General features: G+C 42.7%; 2 protein-coding genes across 3 annotated transcripts in view; one reads left to right on the top strand and one right to left on the bottom strand.

Annotated features, from left to right (window-relative positions):
- LOC129835970 (cadherin-23-like) overlaps nt 1-16,253 on the bottom strand; it is a 717,892-nt gene that overhangs the window by 100,784 nt on the left and 600,855 nt on the right. For both annotated transcript variants that reach the window (XM_055901677.1, XM_055901676.1), the window contains one exon: nt 1,285-1,506. In XM_055901677.1, the coding sequence (XP_055757652.1) occupies nt 1,285-1,506 (222 nt within the window). The remainder of the gene's footprint in view (nt 1-1,284; nt 1,507-16,253) is intronic.
- The window catches only part of vsir (V-set immunoregulatory receptor), a 28,573-nt gene continuing 15,503 nt past the window's right edge, over nt 3,184-16,253 (top strand). Inside the window, exon 1 of the mRNA XM_055901680.1 lies at nt 3,184-3,508. Within this exon, the coding sequence (XP_055757655.1) occupies nt 3,418-3,508 (91 nt within the window). The 5' untranslated portion in view covers nt 3,184-3,417. The remainder of the gene's footprint in view (nt 3,509-16,253) is intronic.

Here is a 16,253-nt window from a genome sequence, read left to right as displayed (position 1 = left end):
TTAAAGTTGGTTGCCAACCGCCATATAAAGTCAAACGAAGAAGAAGAAGCCTGAAGGAGGAGAGATTACCTAAAACAAACTTGGTTTACCCTTTTATCTGTAGATTAATTGTCAAAGTAGAGGACATTTTGCATTTCAGGTAAAATAAGAACCCAATGTTGTAATTTTAAATTAGATAGCAGCAGCAAGCTAGCTAGTTAAATTTCCATGAAAGTTTGCTTATCGACCTGTCCCCAAATTACTATAGTTGGTTCAGAGTTTGTTTTGATATTTCAACCTGCGTGTCCTGATCGAGTCTGGTGTGGGGGGCGTACGCGCACAGGCTTTCTGGTCAGCATGTTAGGCTACTATGGTGAGCGAGCGTGTTACCTTTGCATTTTCATTAAGTATGGATTACCCATGCATTTGTCTCTGCCTGCAAATCGTCATCCTAAAAGGTAGGCTACATCCTATTGGAAAATGCAAAATGTAGTGTTGCTGTCATCATTCTTGCTGCCTCCAGTTCAGTAGCCATACTTGCGAGATCAGTTGCGCGTGTGGTCTCAAATAAATAAAGTAGGCTATGGGTGGAGAAGCACGTGGCAGTTATCTTTCCAAGGAAATGTACTTCCTAAATAGGCCTGTGATTAGGCTATAGTTTACTACATTGCCTGTAAATAGGCCTAAAAATTGATCACCCATATTTCTCCATCTGAAAATCTTCCCACTCCTAAAAGGTAGTCTAGAAAAATAGCTCAAGTGAAAGTGCAAGTCAATCGAACTCTGCTCTCTTCAAACTACATCTAGCTACTCACTAGCATAGCTTATTCATTCACCTCAGTCGAGAGGGGATGAAACAGTAGCTAACTTTGCATGTCAGTTACAATACTAGCGCAGCGCTGCGAATAAGCACTAGTTTTTTTTTCTTTGCCAGGTACATTAGTCAACTAAAGAGTAGCCCGTTTCTGTTCCTTTTACAACTCTGTGAAAGAGTGCAACGTGTACACTGAACCATGATCAACTATCTCGTGCTGGTCCAGCCAGCCTTCCAGAAGCTTTGCTTTCACACAGCCTGTCAGCCCATCCTATGGTGTCCGGGTGGTCCTAAATCCAGTCGGATAAACACTTCAAACAGCCTAGCCGACCGCCCGGAGGCGTCTGCATAGTCCTGAAGCACACCGTTGCCTAGCATTGTATCACATTCCAATGATAAAACTAGGGTGGACAAAAATGCAATTTCAGAATGTGGGGGGGACATGTGAAAGTTACCACCATCTAGTGTAAAATATCTGTCCATATTCTTACGGTAGTTTGATTGATGCAGAAGGTGATGGCCAGGTTGCCGTGGTCGATGGTGTATCGGAGGGTGCCATTGAGGCCCTCGTCTGGGTCGATGGCGGTTACTGTGGCAATGGTGGCCCCCAAGGTGTCGGGGCCCTCGCTCAGCACCGTCACATACTCCTCCTCCGGAAACTCTGGTGCGTTGTCGTTTTCATCCACTATACGCACGTAGATGGTGGTCGATGACTGGTGGGGAAACAAAAATGGATGTAGAAAAAGCATTTTGAGGGCACATACATTACTGAGTGAAAAATACACTCCAGCACACTAGTGATCTTGACACTCCACATGTTTGATAGATCTATATGGTCACAGGAAATATATAGATTTCCCTTTTACACATTTACCATAACATATACTGTATAACAATGTTTTGGTCTGGGTAGATCTTCATTGAGGACTTAAAAAAAAATGGTATACTGTTTTTCTCCATCAAATCAAATGTTATTTGTCACATACACATGTTTAGCAGATGTTATTGCGGGTTTAGAAAAATGCTTGTGTTTCTAGCTCCAACGATGCAGTAATATCTAACACAACAATACACACAACCTAAAAGTAAAAGAATGGAATTAAGGAATATATAAATATTAGGAAAGGCATTGTCACAGTGGCATAGACTAAAATACAGTTGAATAGAATACAGTATATACATATGAGATGAGTAAACGCAAAAATATGTAAACATTAATAAAGTAACTACTGTTCCATTATTAAAGTGGCCAGTGATTTCAAGTCTATGTATATGGGGCAGCAGCCTCTAAGGTGCAGGGTTACGTAACCGGGTGGAAGCCGCCTAGTGATGGTTATTTAACAGTCTGATGGCTTTGAATAATACGCACCTAATAATACAATAGGTGCGAGTTATATATTTTTCTATTGAATGTAGGGCCTACATACACTGTGTTTACAAAATATTAGGAACACCTTCCTAATATTGCGTTTCACCCCCTTTAGCCCTCATAACAGCCTCAATTTGTCGGGGAATGGACTGTACAAGGTGTCGAAAGCGTTCCACAGGGACGCTGGCCCATGTTGACTCCAATGCTTCCCACGGTTGTGTCAAGTTGGCTCAATGTCCTTTGAGTGTTGGACCAGTTTGTGTGAACATAGTTTGTCTTGCCCATTCACCTTCACCTTCTCTTGTAGACAGAGTGAGTTACAGTAGCGAGTGCCTACATTTTCATACTTTTTCTTGGTACTGTCTCAATTGTCTCGAGAATTTAAAATATATTTTTTAACATGTCTGCTCTCCTTCTAACCTACTGCTATTTTAGCAACTCTCTCCTCTATCTATCCAGAAAAACTAAAATGGATACTTCAAACACTACATTTCCTGCTATTCTACACATTTTGCCATGAGGTTGAGAGAAAATGTTGCAGTTTTAAAGCTAATTTACTGCAATTCTACACCTTTTTCTATCACATGTGATCTGGGGACCTGCTGACCTCCCCTGCACCTTGGTTAGATGTTTCCGTTTTGTTGTGCACAAAATGTTGGCCTATATGTAAGGGGCTGTGGGCGTGCACAGGACTGCAGGCACAGATACAGACACATGCAGACACTTCACACACACACAGGAAATGAAGTAACAAAGAACAGAAGCCAAGTTCAAATACTGAAATTATACTTTGGATTAAATAATATATATATATATATTATTTAATATATATATTATATATATATGTAATAAATCAGTCAAACTATCTACTGTAACTACAATTCGGTGTCAAAATACACTTATGCAGTTGTTTTTGGAATGGAGGAACATTCAACAGCTAAAGGAGTGTGGGTAGGGGGAGGAGCGAGACAGAGAGAGAAGGTAGGGGGAGACGCGAGCGCGCATGGGCGGTTTTTGTTGGAGTGCATTATTTTGCCAACAGTATATCCCCCTGCAAGACATCAAGTCACAACATTTTGGCAGGACTACTTGTAACTTACTTTTACTAGTGACATTGTAGCATAGAGTGTCACGTGTCAAAGGCTGTTATTCCAACGCAGTTAAAATAATTAACATATCAGCAGGGCAAAAAAAAACTACGTCTGAAGGAAGAACAATATTAAAAAGTAGGCTACATAGACGACAGAAGACAATAATGACGTGGGAATTATACAGCAGAGAAACTTTACGGATCCATTTGCTGCTGAGGTTTCTGCTCTATTTGCACCTGGCGACCGTGGTTGGAGGTAAGCAAAGCAATCCAATCTCTCCTGTGCGCCCTGGGTGTGTGAGCTTGTTGCTACTCTGTGTCGTTGAAACTAAATAGCCTACTCTCTTCCTTTTAACTTTTACAAGAGTTTGTAAATATGAAATGTTTTCAGGCAAAACCGACAGGGTTGCCAGGTCATGCGAAAATGTCTAACCCAATGAACAGATAAACAAACACTGCAGAAAAGCCCCTTTTTTCACAGCAAGAGAAGAATTGCCATATTTATACAATAAACTGTTTTCCCATAAAGTTATCAAGCCAATTAAGAAGGAATATCACAGTAACTTGCAAAGATATTAGAAGCAAAATTCAGGGTTCCTCAAAATAATGAATCATATCAAATGTTATTTGTCACATACACATTTTTAGTACGTTATTGGGGGTGTAGCGAAATGCTTTAGTTCCCAGCTCCAACAGTGCTGTAGTGTCTAACAATTAAAAAATGATTGCAAGCTATGACATGACCTAATAAAGGAATTTGAATATGTGGCAAGAGAAAAGATAATTCACCTTTATTAAACTTGCCAAATTATTTGTACAATGGTATATGGCCAATATACCACGGCTAACGGCTGTTCTTACGCATGATGCGCCTGGATACAGCTGTTAGCTGTGGTATATTGTCCATATACCGCAAACCCAGGGGGTGCCTGAATGATATTAGAAACTGGTTACCAACGTAATTACAGCAGTAAAACGTAACGTTTGTCATACGTGTGGTATATGGTCGGATATACCACGGCTTTCAGCCAATCAGCATTCAGGGCTTGAACCAGGTTTATAATTGTAAATAAATCCCCTTTGCGCATGTTCATAACTATAGATAAATCTGAAAGGAGAGTTTGAGTGCTGAAAGTTGGACAGAAGATCTTGAAATCTCTGACCTGAATATGTTTGACAACAACAGCCAGTGTTTAATTTTTTTGAATTTGTTTTAACTGTAGCCTAATCTGACTACTGTTACGTCAATGGTATACGTTCTAACAACTGAATGGCAATTGCAATAGAGCTTAGATAATTTCCAATTGGAAATGAACTAAACATGGCCATTAATAATTGCATTATAACACAAGGCTACAACAACAATAAACTGAAGGCTACTTGATCTCCAACCGAGTCAAATGTATCATTCTTCACATTTAGCCTAATGTCAGATTCATTGAGGACTTGAACCCCATAAAAAGAACCACGCGAGGGAGTTCCATAACGTCCATTTCAAATGTCCACTCGGGCAGCCCCCAAGACTCAAGAACTGAGCATGCATGAAGCACTTCGCTTGATACTGTATTCTTAAGCAGTCAAATTATACCACCTCCTCTAGTGCATTGTCTCCATTATTTATTGATGTGCATCAGTTCTAGCGTATTAATATGTTGTATGTAAAATGGGTTGGAAAGAGGTGTCTCCAAAATGACAATAACTGGTAAAAAGTTATCAGTGTTTGCGTGCTTCTCTCGCCTCTCGCTCACATGACTCAGCCAATAGCTGTACTGCTCTATCAACACACACCTCTTTTGTTATCAGTGTTGCCATGTTCGCGGTTTTCCGGGCAAAATTGGTCTACTTTGAAAACGATGTCGAGGGTGAAAAAAGTATTTGTAGCGGGTTGCAGGTTTTGGGGCTAGTTCTAAGTTGCACCGCGGCCGCCATGATATTTCTCTTACAAATATATTTCACTGTGACCTGCTGCTGACTGTCATTCAAGACAGGAGAACTAGATTAATTTAGGTGATAATAAAACATGTTTGTTTAGTTACTTTATAGCAAAACAAGCTAACTCGCAGAGCAGCTAGCTAGGCTAGGTTGTTGATACCACTGTAGCTAGCAACCTTCACCTAATCATTCTTATCAAAGACTAATGTCTTTACATTCAACTTAAATGGGAGGCTACAGTCATAATATAATTGGCTTAGCACCCAATGTGTATTATTTAACATTGCTATTAAAATAGTACTCATTGGAATGGGTAATTGTTTACATGTTGCTAGCTATCCCATAAAGCCATTACCCAAAACCACATTTTCATCTTCTGTGGTTTGGTCACTTCCTGTTCTTTGATTGACTCCAGCTGGACTGAAGACGACCCAAAGTTTGGAACAATTGAAAGCATTTTTTTAATTGAAAGTACTTGTACTGCGCTCTTAACCTGGAAGCCAGCCACACCAATGTATCGGAGGAAACATTGCCAAGCTGGTGATCGGGGTAAGCTTGCAGGCACCTAGCCCGCCACAAGGAGTCACTAGAGCGCAATGGGACAATGGAATCCCGGCCGGCCAAACCCTTCCCTAACCCGGACGACGCTTCCTATAAGTTTGTGATATTTTAATAGTATGTTTAAAAAATAATACACATTGGCTGTTAAGACAATTCTACTTTATGACTGTTGCCTTCCGTTTAAAGTTTATTGTCATGGTTGGACCCACATTTCTTTAGCCAATCGTTTCGTTCTGAACAGAACCACTATTTTTTTTGCTCAGTTCAACTCTTCCGACCAGCAAAATAAAGTTCTGAACAGCTTCGAACCAAATAAGGGCCGGTTTATATCATTATTTTCTGTTCCTTTTTAACCTGTGAATCAAGTTTTTTACATTTCGCTCATTAAATGACTTCACCAATCAGTGCAGATAGAGCAGGAAAGCTAGTTTTTTACATGCGTCATGGAGAGAAAAGTGTTGCCTATGGCACAAGATGCGACTGAAATTTTGCAAGTGGGACTGGGGAGAGAGGGTTGAGGAGGAGGCTTGAAGTGCTGGGTATCTTGTTATGACATGTATTATCTGAATAAGGTCCACAGAATTATACCTAGTCGGAGCGACTTCCATGGAGGAACTTTGAATGTCCTTTGAGCTAGCTGGCTAACAAGCTTGAGCTAGCTAACATTAGCTAACAAGTTTGTGTGTGGAGAGCGGCACAAATAAAAACACGTCTTACCTTTTTGTTGTTAATAAATCCAACGTGACAGAGTGAGGGCTTTTTTGCAAAGTGTAGGTGTTTTGTTGCAAAGAATGTTATTAACCGGTTCCCATGTTCTCTTCCGGGAACGGTATTGATCACTTTAGTTATGTTTCTGTTCCTTGAAAATGAAATTTTCCGGTTTTTGGTTCTGTTCCCTGAACTGGTTTCAACCCCTTGATTCTAATGACGTTTGTTTTTGATGATAATTATTAGGTGGAGGTCGCTAGCTACAGTATAGATAGATAGCAGTTCTGTAAGAATACTTTCTAGGAAGTCAAGCCATCCAAACAAGTTAAGGAAAAAGTAAGTAAGCTAAATGTTTCTCCTGTCTTGAATGAAAAGGGCATATTTTGCATGAATATGATGTGCGGCGTAATGAAATGTGTCAAGATGTAAACGGTGCATGAGACAACATCTGGCACTGCTTAAGAGTTTGTTTAACCCCCTGCACCACTCCCCGGTCCACCTGGACAAAGCATGAAAAGCAGCTGCTGCGCCCGCTAACTCACTTCAATTGGATAAGGGCTCCGATTTAGACCTCACAGGTTATCAGTAGCCGATTTGACCTGTGATGGCACAGGTATTTGCTAATTTTAGATAAACTCAAGTGATTAAACAATCAAAGGGATATTATAAACTGAGAGGATCGAGCCCTGAAGGCTGATTGGCTGAAAGCCGTGTTATCAGACCGTATGACAAAACATTTCTTTTTACTGCTCCAGTTATGTTGGTAACCAGTTTATAATTGCACTAAGGCACCTCGGGTGTTTGTGGTATATTGCCATTATTACACGGCTAAGGGCTATATCCATACACTCTGCGTTGCGTTGTGCATATTAACAGCCCTTGGCCATGGTATATTGGCCATATACCACACCCCCTCGAGCCTTATTGCTTAATTATACACTATTTACTAAGACATAAAAGCCTTTGGTAAAGCCAACCGAGGCAAGCTCTCCAGTCTCCACTTTGCATATGTAGCTGCCCCAGAACTGCAGATGTTAAAGCTGTGTGACCCTGCAGATCACACACACACACACACACACACACACAGAGAGAGAAATAGCAAAGAAGCATTCTCACTTCTGCTTCGAGAGTCTGTTTAAAAGGATGTTTAAAATCCTACAGCATTGTGCCTACAGCATTGTCTTGAACTGGCTGTAAACTAAAGATACAGAACCCAACCCACTCTCTTGACCACAACCCTCTACTGCAGTGGTTTTCAACTGGTGTGCTGCAGCATATTGGTGTGCCTTCAGGAACTCTCAAGTGTGCCGCAAAACTTTTTATAATCTTTTAGATGTTTTGGAACCCTCACTTATAAACCTGAGATGTGTGTGTGAAATGCACATAGATTTTTGAGTTGGGAGCACCAGTGCCGCTCAGATAATACATTGAACAAAAATATAAACGCATCATGTAAAGTGTTGGTCCCATGTTTCATTACCTGAAATAAAAGATCACAGAAATGTTCCAATACGGTCAAAGAGCTTATTTCTCGAACATGTTGTGCACAAATGTGTTTGCATCACTGTTAGTTAGCATTTATCCTTTGCCAAGATAATCCATCCACCTGGCAGGTGTGGCATATCAAGAATTTGATTAAACAGCATGATCATTACACAGATGCACCTTGGCCTGGGAACAATAAAAGGCCACTCTAAAATGTGCCATTTTGTCACAAATTTTGAGGGAGTGTGGAATTGGCATGCTGACTGCAGGAATGTCCACCAGAGCTGTTGCATGGAATTTAATGTTAATTTCCCTTCCATAAGCCACCTTAACCTCGCGCCAGCCCAGGACTTCCACATCCAACTTCTTCACCTGTGGGATCGTCTGAGGGGGGAGGTAGGGAAATATGTTGAGGTGTATTTCTGGCCTATGTCCTCCCAGGGTCACCCATGGCTGCGCCCCTGCTTAGTCATGTGAAATACATAGATTAGGGCCTAATGAATTTATTTAAATTGACTAACTCAGTAAAATCGTGGGATGTTGCTTTTATATTTTTGTTCAATCTACATGGTTACATCTCTATCATGGTTTCAAGACTGGTGCGCTCAGACTGTTACATTTGTATAATTTGAGGGGCACATCATGAGCAACGTCATCTGTATCGTCTCACTTCACCTGTGATAACTGTCAGCACATTGCGCTTATAAAAATATATACAGTGCCTTCGGACAGTATTCAGACCCCTTGACTTTTTCCACATTTTGTTACATTACAGCCTTATTCTAAAATGGATTCAATCGTTTTTTTCTCATCAACCTACACACAATACTCAATGACAAAGCAAAAACAGTTTTTAAAAATAAAATATATATCAAATGTACAAGTATTCAGTCCCTTTATTCAGTACTTTGTTGAAATACCTTTGGTAGTGATGACAGCCTCGAGTCTTCTTGGGTATGACGCTACAAGCTTGTATTAAAATGGCGCCGGAAGAAATGGCAGCAGTTTTACGGGCGCCTAACCAATTGTTCTATTATGTGTTTTTTTTCCGCGTTATTTGTAACTTATTTTGTACATAATGTTTCTGCCACCGTATCTTATGGAAAAAAAGAGCTTCTGGATATCAGGACAGCGATCACTCTCCTCAGATTAGACAAAGATTTTTTCTTCAACAAACAGGACGCACAGGATGTACTTCGAACACCCGACAAGGCCAACATCCCCGTCATTGGCAAGAGACACAGGTACAGAGGACACAGAGCGGGGTGCCTCATAAGGATCCGCAGACGGAGAGTGGGAAAGCTGACGTTACCGTCAAAATTGCTTGCCAACGTGCAATCATTAGACAATAAACTAGACGAGGTACGATCACGAATGTCCTACCAATGGGACATCAAAAACTGTAATATCCTATGTTTCACGAAATCGTGGCTGAATGACGAAATCTAAGGAAGTCTCTTTTTGCTCGCCTGAAGTAGAGTATCTTATAAAAAACTGTAGACCACACTATTTGCCAAGAGAGTTTTCATCCATACTTTCCGTGGCTGTTTATTTACCAACACAGACAGATGCTGGCACGAAGACTGCACTCAGTCAGCTGTATAAGGAAATAAGGAAATAAGCAAACAGGAAACCACTCACCCAGAGGCGGCGCTCCTAGTGGCCGGGGATTTTAATGCAGGGAAACTTAAATCAGTATTACCTTTCCATCAACACGTTAAATGCGCAACCAGAGAGAAAAAAATTCTAGATCACCTGTACGCCACACACAGAGATGCATACAAAGCTCTCCCTCGCCCTCCATTGGTAATTCTGACCACAATTCTATCCTCCTGATTCCTGCTCACAAGCAAAATTAAAGCAGGAAGCTCCAGTGACTCGGTCTATAAAAAAATTGTGAAATGAAGCAGATGCTAAACTACAGGATTGTTTTGCTAGCACAGACTGGATCATGTTCCGGGATTCTTCCGATGGCATTTAGTAGTACACTACATCAGTCACTGGCTTTATCAATGAGTGCATCGAGGACGTACGTGACTGTACGAACATACTCCAACCGTAAGCCATGGATTAAAAGCAACATTCACACTGAGCTAAAGGGTAGAGCCGCCGCTTTCAAAGTGCGGGACTCTAACCCGGAAGCTTATAAGAAATCCTGCTATGCCTTATAAGAAACCCTAGACCCACTCCAATTTGCATACTGTCCAAACAGATCCACAGATGATGCAACCTCAATTGCACTCCACACTGCCCTTTCCCACTTGGATAAAAGGAACACCTACGTGAGAATGCTATTCATTGACTACAGCTCAGCATTCAACACCATAGTAGCCTCAAAGCTCATCACTAAGCTAAGGATCCTGGGACTAAACACCTCCCTCTGCAACTGGATCCTGGATTTCCTGACAGGCCGCCCCCAGGTGGTGAGGGTAGGTAGCAATACATCCACCACGCTGATACTCAACACTGGAGCACCTCAGTGGTGCATGCTCAGTCCCCTCCTGTACTCCCTGTTCACCCACGACTGCGTGGCCAGGCACGACCCCAACACCATTATTACGTTTGCCGACGACACAACAGTGGTAGGTCTGATCACCGACAACGACGAGACAGCCTATAGGGAGGAGGTCCGATACCTGGCCGGGTTGTGCCAGAATAACAACCTATCCCTCAACATAATCAAGACAAAGGAGATGATTGTGGAATACAGGAAAAGGAGGACCGAGCACTCCCCCATTCTCATCGACAGGGCTGTAGTGGAGCAGGTTGAGAGCTTCAAGTTCCTTGGTGTCCACATCAACAACAAACTAGAATGGTCCAAACACACCAAGATAGTTGTGAAGAGGGATCGACAAAGCCTATTCCCCCTCAGGAAACTAAAAAGATTTGGCATGGGTCCTCAGATCCTCAAAAGGTTCAACAGCTGCAACATCGAGAGCATCCTGACTGGTTGCATCACTGCCTGGTACAGCAACTGCTCGGCCTCCGATGACACAGGGTAGTGCGTACGGCCCAGTACATCACTGGGGCTAAGCTGCCTGCCATCCAGGACCTCTACAACAGGCGGTGTCAGAGGAAGGCCCTAAAAATTGTCAAAGACCCCAGCCACCCCTGTCATAGAATGTTCTCTCTACTACCGCATGGCAAGCGGTACCGGAGCACCAAGTCTACCTAACCATTTTTACCCCCAAGCCATAAGACTCCTGAACAAGTAACGAAATGGCTACCCGGACGATTTGCATTGTCCCGGACCCCCCCCCCTCCCCCCCCCCTCCCCCCTCTTTTACGCTGCTGCTACTCTCTGTTTATCGTATATGCATAGTCACTTTAGCTATACATTTACGAACATAATATCTCAATTAGCCCGACTAACCGGTGCCCCCGCACATTGGCTACCCGGACTATCTGCATTGTGTCCCTCACCCACCACCCGCCAACCCCTCTTTTACGCTACTGCTACTCTCTGTTCATCATATATGCATAGTCACTTTAACCATACCTACATGTTCTTTAAAAGTGCCTTCCTCACCATCTTAAATAAGCATGCCCCATTCAAAAAATGTAGAACTAGGCATAGATATAGTCCTTGGTTCACTCCAGACCTGTATAACCTCGACCAGCACAAAAACATCCTGTGGCATTCTGCATTAGCATCGAGTAGCCCCCGTGATATGCAACTTTTCAGGGAAGTTAGGAACAAATATACACAGGAACCTAAGGCTAACTTTTTCAAACAGAAATTTGCATCCTGTAGTGCTAACTCAAAGTTCTGGGACACAAAGTCCATGGAGAATAAGAGCACCTCCTCCCAGCTGCCCACTGCTCTGAGGCAAAAAAACACTGTTACCACCGATAAATCCACTATAATTGAGAATTTCAATAAGCATTTCTCTACGGCTGGCCATGCTTTCCACCTGGCTACCCCTACCCCGGTCAACTGCCCGGCACACTCCACAGCAACCCGCCAAAGCCACCAACAATTCTCCTTCACCCAAATCCAGATAGCTGATGTTCTGAAAGAGCTGCAAAATCTGGACCCCTACAAATCAGCCGGGCTAGACAATCTGGACCCTCTCTTTCTAAAATTATCTGCTGAAATTGTTGCAACCCCTATTACTAGCCTGTTCAACCTCTCTTTCGTATCGTCTGAGATTCCCAAAGATTGGAAAGCTGCCGCAGTCTTCCCCCTCTTCAAAGGGGGTGACACTCTAGACCCAAACTGCTACTGACCTATATCTATCCTACCCTGTCTTTCTAAGGTCTTCGAAAGCCAAGTTAACAAACAGATTACCGACCATTTCGAATCCCACCTTACCTCCTCCGCTATGCAATCTGGATTCAGAGCTGGTCATGGGTGCACCTCAGCCACGCTCAAGGTCCTAAAGAACATCATAACCGCCATCAATAAGAGACATTACTGTGCAGCCGTATTCATCAACCTGGCCAAGGCTTTCGACTCTGACAATCACCACATTCTTATTGGCAGACTCGACAGCCTTGGTTTCTCAAATGATTGCCTCGCCTGGTTCACCAACTACTTCTCTGATCGAGTTCAGTGTGTCAAATCGGAGGGCCTGTTGTCCGGACCTCTGACAGTCTCTATGGGGGTGCCACTGGGTTCAATTCTCGGGCCGACTCTCTTCTCTGTATACATCAATGATGTCGCTCTTGCTGCTGGTGATTCTCTGATCCACCTCTACGCAGACGACACCATTCTGTATACTTCTGGCCCCCCTATACTTCTGGCCCCACTGTGTTAACTAACCTCCAGACGAGCTTCAATGCCTTACAACTCTTCTTCCGTGGCCTCCAACTGCTCTTAAACACAAGTAAAACTAAATGCATGCTATTCAATCGATCACTGCCCGCACCTGCTCGCACCTGGACGGATCTGACTTAGAATACGTGGACAACTACAAATACCTAGGTGTCTGGTTAGACTGTAAACTCTCCTTCCAGACTCACATTAAGCATCTCCAATCCAAAATTAAAGCTAGAATCGGCTTCCTATATTCACCTATTTCGCAACAAAGAATCCTTCACTCATGCTGCCAAACATACCCTCGTAAAACTGACCATCCTACCGATCCTCGACTTCGGCGATGTCATCTATAACGTAGCCTCCAACACTCTACTCAACAAATTGGATGCAGTCTATCACAGTGCCATCCGTTTTGTCATCAAAGCCCCATATACTACCCACCAATGTGACCTGTACGCTCTCGTTGGTTGGCCCTAGCTTCATACTGAATAAACTTTCCCTGCATTAAAATCCCCTGCCACTAGGAGCGTCGCCAAACCAAGGTTACAGGTTATCTACAAGTCTCTGCTAGGTAAAGCCCCGCCTTATCTCAGCTCACTGGTCACCATAGCAGCACCCACTCGTAGCACGTGCTCCAGCAGGTATATCTCACTGGTCATCCCCAAAGCCAATTCCTCATTTGGTCGTCTTTCCTTCCAGTTCTCTGCTGTCAATGACTGGAACGAACTGCAAAAATCTCTGAAGCTGGACTCAACTCCCTCACTAGCTTTAAGCACCAGCTGTCAGAGCATCTCACAGATCACTGCACCTGTACATAGTCCATCTGTAAACAGCCCATCTATCTACCTACCTCATCCCCATACTGTATTTATTTATTTATCTTGCTCCTTTGCACCCCAGTATATCTACTTGCACATTTATCTTCTGCACATCTACCATTCCAGTGTTAAATTGCTATATTGTAATTACTTCGCCACCATGGCCTATTTATTGCCTTAACTCGCTTATCTTACCTCACTGTATATAGACCTTTTGTTTTCTTTTGTTCTACTGTATTATTGACTGTATGTTCTGTTTATCCCATGTGTAACTCTGTGTTGTTGTATGTGTCGAATTGCTATGCTTTACCTTGGCCAGGTCGCAGTATGCAAATGAGAACTTGTTCTCAACTAGCCTACCTGGTTAAATAAAGGTGAAATAAACTTACTACCTCAATTAGCCTTACTAACCGGTGCCTGTATACAGCCTCGCTAATGTTATTTTTCTGTCTTTTTACAGTTCTTTTTATTTCTTTACTTATCTATTGTTCACCAAATACCTATTTTTACTTAAAAATTGCATTGTTGGTTAGGGCCTGTAAGTAAGCATTTAACTGTAAGGTTGCCATCTGGCAACAAAAAATAAATACAAATACAAATAGAAACAAAGGGAAAGAAATCCCTCAGTTTAAAACAAGTCATACGATATGCATTTGGTAAGGAAAAATAATCACATTGCAGTGAATCAGAAAAAAAACGGGAAAAAGCCTTGAACTGTACAGCAAGAAGCTACATAACTACCTCAATTGTATAATGTTCTCAACAATGGTAAGGAGAAAAACAACAACAGATGACTATGCAGTAGGATTAGCACGACACCTGTATTCGGTGTACGTGACAAATAAACTTTGATTTGTAGCTTGGCACACCTGTATTTGGGGAGTTTCTCCCATTCTTCCCTGCAGATCCTCTCAAAGCTGCACATCTATTTTCAGGTCTCTCCAGAGATGTTCGATCGAGTTCAAGACTGGGCTCTGTCTGGGTCACTCAAGGACATTCAGAGACTTGTCCCAAAGCCACTCCTGCATTGTCTTGGCTGTGTGCTTAGGGTTGTTGTCCTGTTGGATGGTGAACCTTAGCCCCAGTGTGAGGTCCTGAGCATGCTGGAGCAGGTTTTCATCAAGCATCTCTCTGTAATTTGTTCTATTTATCTTTGCCTCGATCGTGGCTAGTCTTCCAGTCACTGCCACTGCAAAACATCCCCACAGCATTATGCTGCCACCACCATGATTCACCGTAGGGATGGTGCCAGGTTTCCTCCAGGCGTGACGCTTGACATTCAGGCCAAATAGTTAAATCTTTGTTTCATCAGACCAGATAATCTTGTTTCTCATGGTCTGAGAGTCTTAAGGTGCCTTTTGGCAAATTCCAAGTGGGTTGTCATGTGTCTTTTACTGAGGAGTGGCTTCCGTCTGGCCACTACCATAAAGGCCTGATTGGTGGAGTGCTGCAGAGATGGTTGTCCTCCTGGAAGGTTTTCCCATCTTCACAGAGGAACTCTACAGCTCTGTCAGAGTGACCATTGGGTTCTTGGTGACCTCCCTGACCGAGACCCTTCTCCCCCGATTGCTCAGTTTGGCCGGGACGGCACAATCCAGGAAGACTCTTGGTGGTTCCAAACGTCTTCCATTTAAGAATGATGTAGGCCACTGTGTTCTTGGGGACCATCAATGCTGCATAATTGTTTTGGTACCCTTCCCCAGATCTGTGCCTGGACACAATCCTGTCTCTAAGCTCTACGTACAATTCCTTCGACCTCAAGGCTTGGTTTTTGCTCTGACCTGGACTGTCAACTGTGTGACCTTTAAATTGACAGGTGTGTGCCTTTCCAAATCATGTCCAATCAATTTAATTTACCACAGGTGGACTCCAATCAAATTGTTGAAACATCAAGGATAAACAATGGAAACAGGATGCACCTGAGCTCAATTTCAAGTCTCATAGCAAAGGGTCTGAATACTTATGTAAATAAGTTATCTGTTTTTGTATTTAATACATTTGCAAACATTTCTAAAAACCTGTTTTTACTTTGCCATTAGAGGGTATTGTGTGTAGATTGCTGAGGAAGTTGTTTAATTTAATCCATTTTAGTGTAACGGTCGTCATAGTCGTTCTCCTCCTCAGACGAGGAGGTAAACCTAGTTAGTTTCTTGTAATCTCTCCTTCAGTCTTCTTCTCGTGTGGACTTTATATGGCGGCTGGCAACCAACTTTAAGGTGCATTACCACCACCAACTGGACTGGAGTGTGGACCTCAGTTCATATTTCAATCACCCACGTGAGTATATGGTCACGTGGGTGAGGAGATGGGAGAGGTGGGACATGCGAGCAGTTTGTGTGAAATTATTGAATAACGTGTACGAGTACATTTGTTTTGCAACACTCGCATGCAATGCGGGCAGTGTGGTAAGCATGTTAGGCCTATCGTCAATCAATCAGATTTCTCAAGTCCTTTTGGCCTAAATTCCAGCTAAACTTGAAGAAGACAGTAGGCTTAAGAAAGCAATGCTAATGCCACCAGTTATTCTGGTCTAAAGTATTTTTACTAGACTGACGGCCAAATTCTGTGCTATATGAACACAAAAGAATATTGAATGTCGACATTCTGGTACTGCGTCAAGTCTTGGCGGTCTGTTCAAGGCTCTATTGCTTTAGTCACTGATGATCAATCATGATGGTGATGACATTGCGAGTGTCATCTACACTACTTTCATGAAGATAGCTGTTTTCCTCCTG

This window comes from Salvelinus fontinalis, chromosome 37, assembly GCF_029448725.1.
Source record: "Salvelinus fontinalis isolate EN_2023a chromosome 37, ASM2944872v1, whole genome shotgun sequence".
NCBI classification, from domain to species: domain Eukaryota; kingdom Metazoa; phylum Chordata; class Actinopteri; order Salmoniformes; family Salmonidae; genus Salvelinus; species Salvelinus fontinalis.
Note: the sequence above shows the minus strand (reverse complement) of the source record. Positions and strands in the feature narration are given on the sequence as shown.